General features: G+C 41.1%; 1 protein-coding gene across 1 annotated transcript; it reads right to left on the minus strand.

Annotated features, from left to right (window-relative positions):
- Nucleotides 1–11,674: 11,674 nt before the first annotated feature.
- NPVF (neuropeptide VF precursor) lies at nucleotides 11,675–14,971 on the minus strand. The gene is given in 3 exon segments (XM_074195046.1): nucleotides 11,675–11,780; nucleotides 12,514–12,911; nucleotides 14,834–14,971. Coding segments are annotated over 3 exon segments (642 nt in total).
- Between the last annotated feature and the right edge of the window lie 412 nt (nucleotides 14,972–15,383).

Consider the following 15,383-nt stretch of genomic DNA (forward strand, 5'->3'; position numbering starts at 1 on the left):
AGATGGATTGGCATGACTAGAGATAACCCTGAATGTGAGGCAATCAGGGTTAAGTGACTTGCCTAAGGTCACACAGCTATGAAGTGTTGGTGTCTGTGGTCATATTTGAACTCGGGTCCTCCTGACTCCAGGGTTTGTGCTCTATCCTGCTCCACCTAGCGCCCTCATTGCATTTTACTATAGTGCCATATTAATTAGTATCATATACTAGTTATGGCAGAATTCCATATTAGCTTATATTATGGAGTAATACATTAATGCAACATGACAGCCCCGACATTCTAGGACTGCTGTGAGGACCAGAAGAGATCATTGTAGCGTGCTTAGCAGAGAGCCTGACATATAGCAGGCAGTATGCAATATTATGGATAGCAATAGAACTATTATTATTATTATTATTATTTTAAGGTTTTGTGCAAGGCAATGGGGTTAAGTGACTTGCCCGAGGCCACACAGCTATGTAATTATTAAGTGTCTGAGGACGAATTTGAACCCAGGTCCTCCTGACTCCAGGGCCGGTGCTTTATCCACTGCGCACCACCTAGCCGCCCCAACTATTATTATTAATGTTGTTTTTATAAAAGAACCTTGGAACCACCTAGGGTACACCTTTCATTTCACAGATAAGAAAATTGAGACCACAAGAAGGGAGTACAGGATCATAGATTTTGATCTGAGAGGGCATCTGGGCTGCCCCATCCCCATTTCACAGAAGAGGAAACAGACCCAGAAAAGATGAGATATTTACTTAAGGTGGCAAAGTAGAAAAATCAGAATTTGAATTCAGGTCTTTTGACTCCAAATACATTGCTGCTTCTATTCTCTCAGTGCTTTGCATAAGGAAACCCAGGAAGCATTTAAGGGATCAAATAATACATAAATATTCAGAAGGAGAGAGGGAGAGAGAGAAAGAGAGAGAGACAGAGAGAGACAGAGACAGAGAGACAGAGAGAGACAGAGACTGAGAGACAGAGAGAGACAGAGACTGAGAGACAGAGAGAGATAGACAGAGAGAGAGATAGATAGATAGATAGATAGATAGATAGATAGAGATAGAGAGAGAGAGAGAGAGAGAGAGAGAGAGACAGAGAGAGATAGTAAAGTTGGCTTTGGAATCAGGAAGGGCCAGGTTCAGGCAAAACCTCAACATTATAGATTTCTCTACCTCTGTCAGTGGGAAAACTTTCTATACTAGGAGTACAAGAAATCAAATTAAAAAATCAAAAGTCCAGGATTTTCCACACACACACACACACACGTATATTTTGCAATCCCCTTATAGAAACCTGAGATCTTTAAAACAATGTTTTGTTACAGATTTTTGTCATTTTTTGTTTCATCATTGTAATGGAGGATTCCCTGCACATAGGCACTTTGCTAGGTGTTGGGAATACAGACAAAAGTAAAATATTCCCTGCCCTCAGCTCACGTGTGTCAGGGGAGCTAGCATGTTCAAGCATGTTCAGAAGTAATTCTAAACAAAATAAATACAACAATGTTTTGTTAGGAAGATCCTAACAGTTGAGTGGGAGGAATTAGGAAAGGAAAGATGGTGCTTGAGGCAAGATCTTTTTTTCAAAAATTTTATTCAATTTCAACTTAAATGTAACAAGAAAACACATTTCCACATACACAGCATAACATAAAAAGGTGTTTCAATGTAAAACCATGAATTACTATTTCACACAGTTTACTTTTTTTGAAAAACTTTTTAATTCATTCTTCCAAGTTTTCTATTGGTCTCTCCTTGTGTACCTTTTATTTTATCTCCCACGCCGTCCTGCCCTAGAGAAAGCTATCTTTTGAACACAAATGTGTGTGTGTGTGCATGTGTGTGTGTGTGTAGTGTGTGGTGTGTGGTGTGCGTGTGGTGTGTGGTGTGTGGTGTGTGTGTAGTGTGTGTGTGTGTGTGTGTGTGTGTGTGTGGTGTGCGTGTGTTGATGGATGTAGATCCATATTATATATGTCTCTATGATGGAAAAAGAACAATGATCTGGTCAAAAACTGACCAAGAAGATGAAAGGGGGTTTGCCTACCTTCAGGAATTTGCCAAACTCCCATGTTTGTCCCTGAAAGAACCACCCATCTGTTAAAACTAATAGCTTTCTGAGGAGCCTGCATAATTGTTCAGCTTGTTTCTCTGATTTCCCCAGAATTGAATTTGCATCAATCAGAGGGCGATGGAGTCAAGAGACTGAGGAAGATGCCAGAAGGTTTCTCTAAGTATCTTGGGTCAGAGATCTTCAACTGAAGTTACCTGCTGGACCAAGGACTCCTAGCAGAGAAGGAAGGCCCAGAAAAGAATCAGCTCTGTCCCCTGCTTTCACTTCCTATGCCTGTCCAGTAATAGATATAATGATATATTCTACTCAATCTATTTTTTAAAATGTTTATTTTTTTAAGGCAATGGGGTTGAGTGACCTGTCCAAGGTCACACAGCTAGGCAATTATTAAGTGTCTGAGGCTGAATTGGACATCAGGTCCTCCTGACTCCAAGGCTGGTGCTCTATCCATTGGGCCACCTAGCTGCCCCTTCAATCCTTTTATTAAATCTTTCCTATATTCTTATTTTGCCTGAAATAGGGCAGGGCTTACATTACATAGACAAAAAATTTACATGAAGACAGAGACCTTAATATCTGTCAGAATATTAGTACTTTTCCTAACCTTAATTTTTTTTGCAAGGTATTGGGGTTAGGTGACTTGCCCAAGGTCACATAGCTAGGCAATTATTAAGTGTCTGAGGCTGGATTTGAACTCAGGTCCTCCTGACTTCAGGGCTGGTGCTCTATCCACTAAGCCACCTAGATGGTGCAGTGGATAGAGCATAGATCTTAGAATCAGGAGGATAGGAGTTCAAATCCAGCCTCTGGCACTTACTGTCTGTGTGACTTTGGGTAAGTTACTTAACCTGATTGCCTCGCATCCAAGGTCATCTCCAGTCATCTTGATTCATAGCTGGTCCCTGGACCCAGATGCTCTGGAGGAGAAAGTGAGGCTGGTGACTCAGCTAAGCCTCACTCGGCTTCTCATTTAAATTCAATTCATGCATTTGTCACGGCATCACCTCCTGATGTCATGGTCTTTGAAAATGAAGCACAAATGTTACTTTTCTTAACTAAGCTATTTGAAATATACTAATAACTTTTTCTGTGATCATAAGTCCATAAAACAGGAGAGAAAAGGACAGTGTAGACTTGTGAGTCATTGTATTTCCCATAGATTAAAAAGCAAACTAATTGTTGTGATAGAATATTGCTGATGAATCCTCCAAAGACAAAGGAAAGAGTGAGAAGTGAGTAGAGATCGAGGATAACAGATCACATCCTAAACCACCTCCCAGGGAAGAGATCAGTAAGGACTAAGCGTGATCCAGCTTCTTTCTTCAGCTGGAGGGGAGGGGGGGGGGAGAAAAGAAAGGTCCAAGGAGATGACTAACACCAGCCTCCACAACTATGACCATTGGGGTTACAGATGCTTGAAAAAGAAGATGGATTGATCATGGGGAAAAATGAGGAAAAGTTGATGGTCACCAGGTAGATCATTGTGATATACACTGTTTGCTCCAACTCTCTCTTGGCTCTGTGACCTCAGGCTTCCACCATAATATTTTTAGAGAAGTGCATTGGGGAGGAGCAAATCCAAGGGCTGGCAGAATGATCTAGTGGAAAGCATTCTGGACCTGATGCCAGAGCACAGAGCTGTCTTTGCTATGGACTGTCCATTGCTTACTATAAAATCTCTTCACCTCTCTGGGACTCAGTTTCCTCAAATGCTCTAAGTCATTGGATCCTATGAATAATGTCCACAGGAGAGAAAAACTTTAGTGCCTGGATCTGCTTTGGTAGGAAACAAGACTTCAGCAGTGATTTACTGTCCTGGGTAAGGTCATCTATAATCCACTGAGGGAAAAGCCCAAGCAGCTTTGATTGGCAAGTGAAAGAGTCATCCATCTCCCAGCAGTCTTCTCTTGGTGATAAATAGCTGCTGGCACGGTGCCTGCCATATACTGGAGCAAGTTAAAACCATTTTCCAGTCCCGCCCGGGTGCATGATGGAGGAAACAGCCCGATTGACAAAGGAAGGGGGCTGAAGAGGCTGTCGTTAAAATGTCACCTGCCCAGGCTGAAATTCAGGCGGTTTAATTTAGAAATATGTACTTCAATCAAGGGAAGTGAAAAAGAGAAGGGGTGAGGGTTTCTCATCCAATTAAATTCCTGGGATGAAAATGCTTTCATTGGCCATGGGGAGAGGACAAGAATGAATTAGACCCAGAAGTTCAGTCAGGAGAAAATCAGAGCCAAATGGGTTTCCATAATGGAATCTCCAATTTGGGGGGAGCATTCAATGAAGGACCTGGAGATTTGAAGATTTCAGGCACTTGGCCAATTAACTAATCAACAAGCAATGATTTAGTGCCTACTATACACTAGGGGGTTTCAGTCTGAGACTTGGGTGACTTTGTGAGTTTTTGGTATTGTTTCCCTCCCCCTCCCCTGGCATGCAGATGTCTGCTTCAGAGTCGAGAACACCTGTCTCAAAGTTAGGAAGACTAAGGTTTGAATTTTCCTTCAACATTTACTAGTTTTATGATTTTGAGTCAGAATAGAGAGGTCAGAGTCCTTTGTAAGAGTCAGAGCATTTGTTTGGAGGTTGGGGTTCTGATCTGGGTTTCACGGTTTATGAAGGACAATCATGATCTGCAGCATACTCAGAATGGCAGACAGTCTTGAGGCCAGAGGATACAAAGAGAAGAGGAACCAAAGAGGGGGACAGGAGAGCTGTGCTCAATATCTGAAGCCCTGTCGTATGAAAGAGACTTTCTGAATGGCACCAGGAGCCATGGGGAGAATCTGGAAAGAGGATGGCACCAAGAACTCCCTGGTCCAGCTGCCCAACTAAGGAAGGAGCTGCCCCGAATTAGAGGAGCACCTTCTCATTGAATTCTTGGAGTAAAGATGGACGGTCACTTGTAGAGTAATCTCCAAGAAAGATTAGTGAGGGTGAATGAGGTGTCCAGATTGGGTCTCTTCCGACTTAGAAATTCTGTGACTCTTGGACACCAATCTTTAAAAGTCTTTGCTTCCTCTGGGTTTTTGCCAGGTCACTCCCTTCCCAAGATTGTTGGATGGATGCCATTGGCCATCCTCCCCAGAGCCAGTCCACTCCTGTCTCCTCGCTCTTGCTAAAGCCATAAGTGATCATAGCTTAAAGTCCACGGCCAAGCAAGTCGGGCCTCTGCAGGGGATGCAGGAGTGTTCATTTAGCCCAGTATTCATTTATCCTCAAGATGATATAAACCCAGCAGGCTGGACCCCTCAGCTGTTTGTGAAGCAGAGATCTCTCCTCTGCCCTCTAGCGATGAAGAGTGACTTTGCAACCTCATTTGTATTGGTCACTATTTTAAGCTAATACATTCGATTATTTAGATAATTAGAATTTACCATGAATTAGATCCTGTAAAAAAAGAAGCAAATATGAGATTTATAATGCTATCATTTATTAATCTTCATAAGGTTATGTTAATAACTATTTTAGGGGTCTTGGTTTAGTCTTAAGTATCCATCGTGATCCTAACATGTTAAAAGCCAACAAAATTGAGCTTTACAAGGTCCATATGCCAGGAAAGCAGTTCAAATAAAATTGACTTTGGATTCAGAGGAAGAGATCTTTGTATTCCTAAACTCTAACCATTAGACCACTCAGTGGTCAAATGTTCAATTGCCAAAATGTTTATTTTATGGAGAACTCACATAGGGGAAATGCTCCAAGGGAGTCAGAAGAAATGACACCGGGACACTCTGAAAGTCTCTCCTAAGAACTTTAGAATAGATCGTATAGCTTGGGAGACCCTGGCACAAAACCACTCGATATAGTGTACTCTCATCAGTGAGGGGGGCTGTGCTCTGTGAAAAGGACAGAATGGAAGCAGCTCAAAGGAAACATGAGATATGTACGTTCAGAGTAAATACCCCGGGTGTTCACATGGATTATTTGTGCCCAACCTGTGGCAGAGCATCCCAAGCTTGCATTAGTCTGATCAGCCACAGTCGGACACGTTGTCATTTGTCTCCAACATAGTGATGTCATTTAGATAGTATTTGATAATGAAGGACAAGAACCAGTCAATTAGTGGCTTCCCCAGGCCCTCCCTGGTGCAGCCCAGCCAGGGGCAGCTTTCTCTTGGGTTCTCTGTCTCCCTCTCCCACATCAATGGTGCTCCAGGTGCAGCAGAAATTAACAACACCCAAAGGATTTAGGGTCATGTGAAAGAATGATTAGAGAACTAGAGAAAGAGGAGAAATTCTTGGAAAAAAAGAAAGTTCAGAAGACTCATAAATGGTCTCTGGATACTCCCAGGGAACACTTCTCCCAATGCCAGGTTCTCCCCGGATGTGGAGATGTTGGGGATGAGAGAGGATTTAAGCGAGGGGTGAACATTGGAAGGACCGATGGCTTTGGCTCCTGTTTCTGTCTTTTTTCCTTGTGCTCCTGAAGATGCTTTCTGTAGGACGAGCCCAATCCCTGCTCTGCATTGACAAGCCTCCAAACCAGGTCACTTCCTAGATGATAAATATTACAATGAGGTCAGACAGGTGCCCACTCACCAGCTGGCACATCTCAGCTTTGGGAAGATTCCAGGGATGATCCTCCCCTCTTTCTTGCTCTCCCTCCCATTCTGTGTGTGTGTGTGTGTGTGTGTGTGTGTGTCAAGACACATGAACAGTGGGATGTTGGGAGGGAAATCCTGGGCTGGTACTCACTAGAATCCAGATCAATGGACTTTCCTATCTCATTTACCTAATCACTTGGCTGTTTTCCTCTCAATTCATGAATATAAATATCCTAGTGAGTAGCAGACCCTGGTCAGGACCTGAATACCCCTGCCTGGAGCCTTCCCTGCCCGCTCCATCAATTAATAATTGTCTTTACTGGTTCATTCTGTTACTCCTGTCTGAGAAGAAATTTGTTCAGCATCTTGTAGCTCTTCAAGCTTGGTTTTTGGTAGCTTTTTTTTTTGGTCATGGTTCTTTCCCTCCTCCAAGAGAAAAAGGAGTCATTATAATTATATTTTTCTTGCAAGTTTTTGGAGCCTATGATCAGAGTATGCCCCGAGGCTCTGTGGTCTTGCTTTTCTTCTGAGACTTTTTCATATATCTCTGTGGTTCATGAGAGGTAGGGTGGGCACTTGCTAACTCTCTCCCTCCTATTTAATGAGAAATGTGTCTGAATCTGGAAGTCACTTGTTACTTCCCAGGGATCCCTATAGCATTTTCCATGGGTCTATTTTAGTAAATAAAACTGGGGAAAAAGAGATTTAGCAAATACAATTGAAAAAATAGAGATTTATCCCTGAGAGGACCAAAAAAAGGTACTGAGAAGGGCAGCCTCCTTTCTGTCCTACCTCTCCAACTGAAACAGGCTGGATGCCAGAGGTTGAGGAGTTATTGCTCTCCTCAAGCTTTTTGGGGTATCTCTGAGTGTCAAATGGTGAGTCTAGGACCATAACTACTGCTACTGCTACTACTACTACTACTACTACTACTACTACTACTACTACTACTACTACTACTACTACTTTTTGTTTTTTTCAGGGCAATGGGGTTAAGTGACTTGCCCAAGGTCACATATGTAATTGTAATTATTAAGTGTTTGAGGTCGGCTTTCAAACTCAGGTCCTCCTGATTCCAGGGCTGGTGCTCTGTCCACTGTGCCACCTAGCTACCCCCCCCTCCCAATTTGGCTTTAAAGGAATGTACTGAAAAAATAAAGGCAGAATAGTATATATAAGAATAATCCCTTTGGGGAGCACTTTCACCCCTTGCAAATACAAGGTCCCCAGAGAGGAGACTCAAGGAAGAAAAATGGTAGTGAAGCATGTGTAAAGAAAGTTCAAGTGACCAAGATTCCTTCTTAAATCTTGGCCTTGTAGGTCTTTTTCTACCTGTGTGGAGTCCTCCTAAAGTTCCCTATTAAATGAATAGAGCTGTGTCCTGAGGAACTGTACCTTTTTTCCCCCAGTTGACATTTTATTTTATTTTTCCAATTACATCTTAGGAAGTTTTTCCACATTCATCCATATGGGATATGCATATTTTTAAGTTACATCATTTCCTTCCCCCCCTCCTTTCAGTCTGGGGAATAGTGTACATACACATTGATGTTTTCACATGTTGACAGACTAGTCATTTTCTGTATGAGGAATTAGGTTTAAGGGAAAAGAAAGAAAATCATGAGATGGGAAAGAAATACATCAGAGAAATTTTTAAAAAGTGAATGCAATGTTCATTTGGCTTCTGTAGGGGTTTTGTTTTGTTTTCCTTCCTCTGAAGGGGGATAGTATTGTCCAGAACAGGTCTCCCAGGGTTGTCTTAGCCCTCTGAACTGCTGAGAGGAGCTGCTTCCATCAAAGTTGACCAACTCACCATGTTGTTAATGTGTACGGTGTTCTCTTGGTTCTGCTCCCTTTGCTCAGCATCAGTTCCTGTAATTCATCCCATGCTTCTCTAGAGTCCAACCATTCATGATTTCTTATAGAACAATAGTACTCCATAACATTCATACATTCATACACCATAACTTGTTTAACCATTCTGCAAGAAACTGTCCCTTTCTAAGGTACATGGCTGGTGCTGCTCTCTGTTATGAGGGAAAATGATCCCTGAAGCTTCCATAAATGCCTTTTCCACTTGTTTTTGGCCTCTTGCTCTGGTGAATTCTCCAGCCAATTCTGGTTTTTGATGGGACCTCTGGTGAATCTCTCAAACTCACAAGAGTGCCCAGACACACCACTCTTAGAATATTCATTCTCCTAAGTGCAGGAAAGAATGAACATAAATAGAGACCCCGTATCTTACAAATACACCATGGTCAGCTGGGAGATTGGTCAGCAAAGCTTCTCACACCCTCCTGCTCCTGTTTCATTTGTTAACAGGAAGTAGACAAGACTGGAAGATCAGTAGACATCCCTTTTGTATCAGAACTCTGTTCCAGGTCAGCATATGTTGGGTCTGACTGGGAAATTTATTAGATGATTTCTTCAGCACATGGTATTGTTATTCAGTCATTTTTCAGTCATGTCTGACTCCATGACCTCCTTTGGGGATTTCTTATCTACAATATTGGGTGGCTTGCCATTTCTTCCTCCAGCTCCTTTTACAGATGGGGAAACTGAGGCAAAAGGGTAAAGTGACATTCCCAGGGTCACACAGCTACTAAGTGTCTGAGACCAGATTAGAACTCAGGTTTTTCTGACTCCAGCCCACCGAGCTTCTGCTGGCTCATAGGAGATGATTAATAAATATTGAATGAGCACCATTGTGATCCTTTTTTAAAATAGCCATCATATTTCTTTTCCAATTACATGCAGAGGTAGTTTTCAACACTGATTTTTACAAAATTTCCTTCATCCCTCCCTTCCCTCCCCTCTCCCCAAGACAGTAAACAATCTGATAAAGGTACACAATCATGTTAAGCATATTTCCATATTAGACATTGCTGTGAAAGAAGAATCAGAACAAAGGGCAAATTCACGAGAAAGAAAAAACAAAGAACAAAAAAAGTGAAAATAGTCTGTTTTGATCTACATTCAGTCCTCATTGTTCTTTCTCTGGATGTGGATGGCATTTTCTGTCACACATCTTTTAGACTTTCTTTGATCATTGTACTGCTGAGAAGAGCTTAGTCTATCATAATGTTGCTGTTATCCTGGTCTCTCCTGGTTCTGCTCCCTTCACTCAGCATCACTTCATGTAATTCTTTCCAGGTTTTTCTGAAATCTTCTGCTCATCATTTCTTATAGAACAATACTATTACATTCATATACCACAATTTGTTTAGGCATTCTCCAACTGATGGACAGTGACTCAATTTCCAATTTATTTGTCATGAAGTCCTTTCAGTCTAATTAGTGTATGCTGTGATTTTGTGAAGATATGAGTTCTATTTTAATCCAATTCAGTTTATTTAATTTTAATTTTAAATAATTCTAGAATAAGCAATCTTCTCTAAGATAAAAATCTCCTATGCTCAGTGCAGTATCATACAATGGAAAAATGCTGTCAGCTTTGCCAGCTAATTACTGAATATCCCTGGTCAAGTTCCTTGACCACACTGAACCTCAGTTTCCCCATCTGTAAAATGTGAAAGAATTGGATTAGATGAACTTGAAGATCTTTTGCAACCCTAGATTCATGACTATTGCTGTGCTCTGTCTCATAGAATTCCAAGGAATTCTAAGTTGGACAAGGCTTCTTTGGGATGAGGAAGACACAACCTAAAGCATAGCCTAGACTTTATGATAGTGCGTGCATGTTTTGTTGATGGGGCTAGAATTTCATCAGGGTGGGTGAACTCTGGGTGTGGAAAGTACCTCCATTTGCTGAGGCAGATCTCTCCTAAAAGGTGGTTTCAGGCAGTAAGAAGTTAAATGATTTGCCCAGGATGCTGTCTGAGGCAAGGGCTCCAGACCTAATTTTCCTGACTCCAAGCCCAGCTTGCTATCTGCTCTCCCATGCTGCCTCTTGTTATGTACACATGTTAGGGCATATTTATCAGATGCCATATTAAGAATGACACACAGTCTCTTTGCTAAGAATTAAAAACTGGTAATAAAAGAAGGGGAGAAAATTAATGAAATTAGTAGAGATGTAATTATCCCAACTGGAGACCAATTTGTCAGTGTGGTGCAGTGTGGTGTGAGAAGAAAGCACTAGGAGCCAGGAGGCTTCGAATCCTGGCTCTTGGCCAGATCATTTCATTTCCCAGTGGTTTGGTTTCCTCACTTGTAACACGAAGGGGCTGGACTTGGTGACGTCTCAATTCCCTTCCAGTTCTGACCTCTGGGATCAGGAGATAGACATGGGTCCAAATCCTGGTTCTGCTACTTGTTAGCTATAGGTCAAGACCCCACCCCCTCTCTGGGCTTCCCTTTTCCTCTTTATAAGTGAAGTTTGGACCAGGTGACTGGTCCTAGCTAGGATCTATTCTTGTGAAGACAAAGAAAAATGCCCTTGTTTACCTGAAGGGAAAGTTTTTTTGTTTTTTCTTTCTCCTCTCTTTCCCATCTGGCTTTGGGATATTGGGCAATGTACAGAACTTCTCTGAAGTTTCCTTATTCCTTAAATCAGGGATAATAATAGCTGCTTCTTTATAGGATTGTTCTACCATGTATAAATGTACTATCATGTTAAAATACTTTGCAAACCTCAAAGTAATAGGTACCATCTAAATGATTCTTATAAATTGTAATCTTTTTCATAAAGAATGGCAGAGAAAATGATCTTTTGGAATGCTTTATTATCCATTACATGAATCAAAGTCAATAACAATGCTTGAATCATGTCCTTCTGGGAGAGACCAACACCTGGACCAGTTACTAGGCAAAACTGAATCAAGGTGGCAAACATTTTGGCTATTTTCACTGGGTGAAGTAAAGTTGTGCCCAATTTTTTTTTTTGGGGGGGAACATCAGTGGCCTGTCATTCAGCTCTGGCAATGTTATTTCTGTTGGGATGAAGAGTATTTTGGGGCATTGTATCTGTTTTGGAAACTATGCTTTGAAACTGGCAGAAGGTGGTGTCAATGATGTCTTCATCAATGGCTAAGCAAACAAGATGGCAGCCACTGATGGTTTCTTGTTCTTTCCTGGCTGCTCATGGACAAAACCCAATGTATCACATGAGCTTGGGATCAGGGGTTTCTCTCCAGCCCTTCCACTCCTTTTGACTCACTTCATTATCAACAGATTTCTTAGTGAAGTAATCATTAAAGTCCAGAGACCTGAAATGGAAGCAACAGAAAATAATAAAATTCATTGGAACCAGGGGACATTCCAAGAGGAGCCCAGAGATGACTATAGTAATCCTTTCTAGCTGAATGTCTGGGGAAATAGGGAGGAAAAGTTGGACCAGAGAACAGAGATCTAAAGCTGAAAGGGTCCTTAGGGGGTTCTTATCCTGGGGTCTGTGAATTTGTTATTTTTGTTTTTAAAGAAGTATCTTGATCACTGTATTTAAATATAATTGGTTTTCCTTTGCAATTTTCTGCATTTTATTATACAAAATAAAATAAAAAAAATTATATAGAATAAAAGTGCTGCTGCAGTGAAAAGAGCTGGACCAGGAACCAGAATGACCTAAGTTCAAATCTACCCTTCAATACTTATTATTGGTGTGACAAGTCTCTTAACCAGTGTCTTCCTCAGTTTCCTCAACAATCCAGCCCTCAGAGTTGTTGTGGGGATCCAATGAGATAAGACTTTGTAAATACTTTGCAAAATTAAAAGGAAATACACATTAATTTATAAATGTGCTGTTACTGATTCTAGTCACTATTTCATTTTTTTGTTTCTTCATTTGTAAAATGAGGATAATAATAATTGCCCGATGATGGGACCTTTGACATAGAGTGAGAGGACCTTAGGAGTGATGAACACGCTCATTTTAAAGGTAAATAAAGAGGTAGAGTCACATCTTTTTGTGAATCCTACCTTGCTGTCTGCACCTAGCCAGGCTCCCTTTTATCAGCAGCCTGGAGTTACTGAGGTTGGTTGGCCGTGGGATAACTTGGTTGCTCTGCAGATGGTGACCTTGGCCACCTTTGTGGTAAATGGATGATGGATTCCATGACACTCTCGATAGCTGCTCTTCCAAATCTCTGCGGCAAGTTAGGGATGCGCCTTGAGATACTACCATCAAAATTTCTTCCCAACCTAAGGGGCAAGTTGACCACAGGTTCAAACCTCTTTTCTTCTTCAAAGGACCGTCCGAATCTGAGGGGTAGATGGGGCATCGGCTGGGGCGACTTGTACATTATCAGGTTCAGCACTTTGTGGATGGTATTGGGATGCCATTGCTGATATCCTTCAGGGGTGAGGCTCCTTTGCTTCTTCTCTTTGGGGTATCCTATTGACTGTGATTAAAAAAATGAGATAAATCATTTCCTCTTGCCTGGAAGATATGAGTCACCAATTAACTTGAATTCTAATTTTAATCTCCAGAAATCTTAGGCATATAAAGAATTCAATTCAACACACATTAAACACCCATTATGTGTCAGTCAGTACTGGAGTTTACAAAGACTGAAATCAAAAAGTCCTTCTCCTTGAAGAGGTTATAGCCTTTTGGGGTATAATAGACCCCAAAAGATAAATAATAAACTATAGATACTAAGTAACTTTCTAATGAGATTGATGGGCACCTTTTGTTTTTGCATCATTCTTGTCTCTGGATATATCACACCCTTCCTTTCCCCCCCATCTTTCTCCCCCACTCCTCTGAAATGTACCCTTCTAATCTCAGACTATTTTTGAAAAGAAGAGGAGCTAAATGGCTTAGTGGCTAGAACTCTGAGCTTGGAGTTCAGACCTGAATTCAAATCCAACTTCAGACACTAACTGTGTGACTTTGGGCAACTCATCTGACCTCTCTTTGCTTTGGGTTCCTCAATTCTAAAATGTTGATAATTATATCACCCATTTCCTAGGATTACTGTGGGGATCAAATGAGAGAGTCATCATACAGGACTTAGGACAGTGACCAGTCTATATTATATCAACATTAGCTATTGTTGCTATTATCTAACAATTGGAAGAAAAACTGGGTTGGCTCCTGTAGAAGGTACCCTCTAAGTTGGGCTTTGAAGGCAGCTAGGGGTTGTTGGGAATGAGGGGTAAGAGATGAGCAAACTATTGACCTATTATGTGCTAGGGTAAAAAGAGTCCTGAATTTGGAGTCAGAAACCTTGATTTCTGGCACTTATTACTTGTGTAATCTTAGGCCTTTCTTTGTGCCTCAGTTTCCCCATCTGTAAAATGAAAGGATCAGATTTGATCTCTTCTGAGGACTTTTCAGTTTCAGGGTTTGGATTCTAATAATGCAGAAAAGCTCAAGCAAGAAGAAACTAGAAAATACTTAGTTTAAGTTCCTTATTCTTTAGAGACCCAAGGAGGTGAGAAGAGTTTGTCTAAGCTCATTTAGGTATTAAAATGGTGCTGATTTGGGGGAGGTTATCCGATTTTTTTGTTATTTTTATCCATCAGTGGTAGCTGGAATTACAGAATTTGGAGAAAGAGAACTGACTTTTTATATTTCTGGGGAGACTTCTCCTTCCTTTTCTCTTTCCTCACATTTCATCTCCCCTATTCTCCACCCCTTATGAGACATCGAAATACTAGGTGAATGGTTTGAATGTGTGGGAGACGACGGTTGAGGGCATAGTTCAGCATAGTGAGAAGAGTTAAACATAGTTAAAATCATTCTCTGTTCCCAAGTATATTACAAGCTCAGTTATATTTAATTAATCCAAATAGCAAATGTTTAATTACTTTTTTGTCCTACCCTAAAAATTTTGCCCATCCACGGATGTTTGTTAAGTTATTAAATTTCCGTGCATATTTACCAACTGGTTCCTACTAAGCAGAAAACCATAACTGCCTCATTACATTTGCATTCATCGTTAAGAATACTTAAATCACTCCTCTTTAAAATGCATCCAACCCTTTTTGAGTCTCTGGCAGTTTATTACAAACATGTTTTCCTACGTTAATTGCAGCGCCGTAATGTGCCTTCTGCTTGCTAAGTATCCCATTACATGCTATCTATTTAATCTGCGATTACGGATGCCAGGCTGCCTACCCCTGTGCCAGCGGGAGCCACCAACCCACGGGTGTCACCACGGACCTGACGAGGAAAGCAAAGCACATTATTAAGCCCTACCTTTCGGGGACCAACTTTTGAGTGAAGTTGTTCCCGTTATTAGTCAATTACCAGAACTCCTCGGTATCAACCATTCTAGTAAATTCTAAGCACGTCTGAGTAAATTTAAAGAGTTACCTTTAAATATTCATCATAATGTTCCCAGGCCTGAAGATTGGACATCACAGATTCATCGGCACAGACAGACTTCGAAGCTAACAGGATTGAAGTGGCCAGAGTCAATATGACAAATAGCTTTAATGAGATGATTTCCATTGTCCATAAAAACTCAAATGAAGTTTCTATGTGCTGCTTGGGTCGACACAAGGGACATGGAGGGCCTTTTTATACTGGCAAACAACAAAGAAATTTGCCTTGAATTGGGGCCTCCATTCCACATGACCGAATATCTAATATTAATTATGAGCCAGTGACTGGAATATGCATTCGAAGAATGTTGGTAATTTGTTCTGCGAAGGCGGCAGCAGGTTCCACTTGCAAATTAATTAACTTTGAAAACAATTCCCCTTATTATGAAAAACATTTTTAATGAGGTAAGACTGAAGGTCCAAGTAATTAGAATTTTAAGGAAACTGTTCCAGAGCTCCCCACTCTAAGCAAATGGAATTCTGTTTGGGGGTCCTTGCGTCAATCTACATACCATTTCTTAGAAAAGAAAACGAGTATT

The sequence above is a fragment of the Macrotis lagotis genome, chromosome 7, assembly GCF_037893015.1.
Source record: "Macrotis lagotis isolate mMagLag1 chromosome 7, bilby.v1.9.chrom.fasta, whole genome shotgun sequence".
In the NCBI taxonomy this organism is placed as follows: Eukaryota; Metazoa; Chordata; class Mammalia; order Peramelemorphia; family Peramelidae; genus Macrotis; species Macrotis lagotis.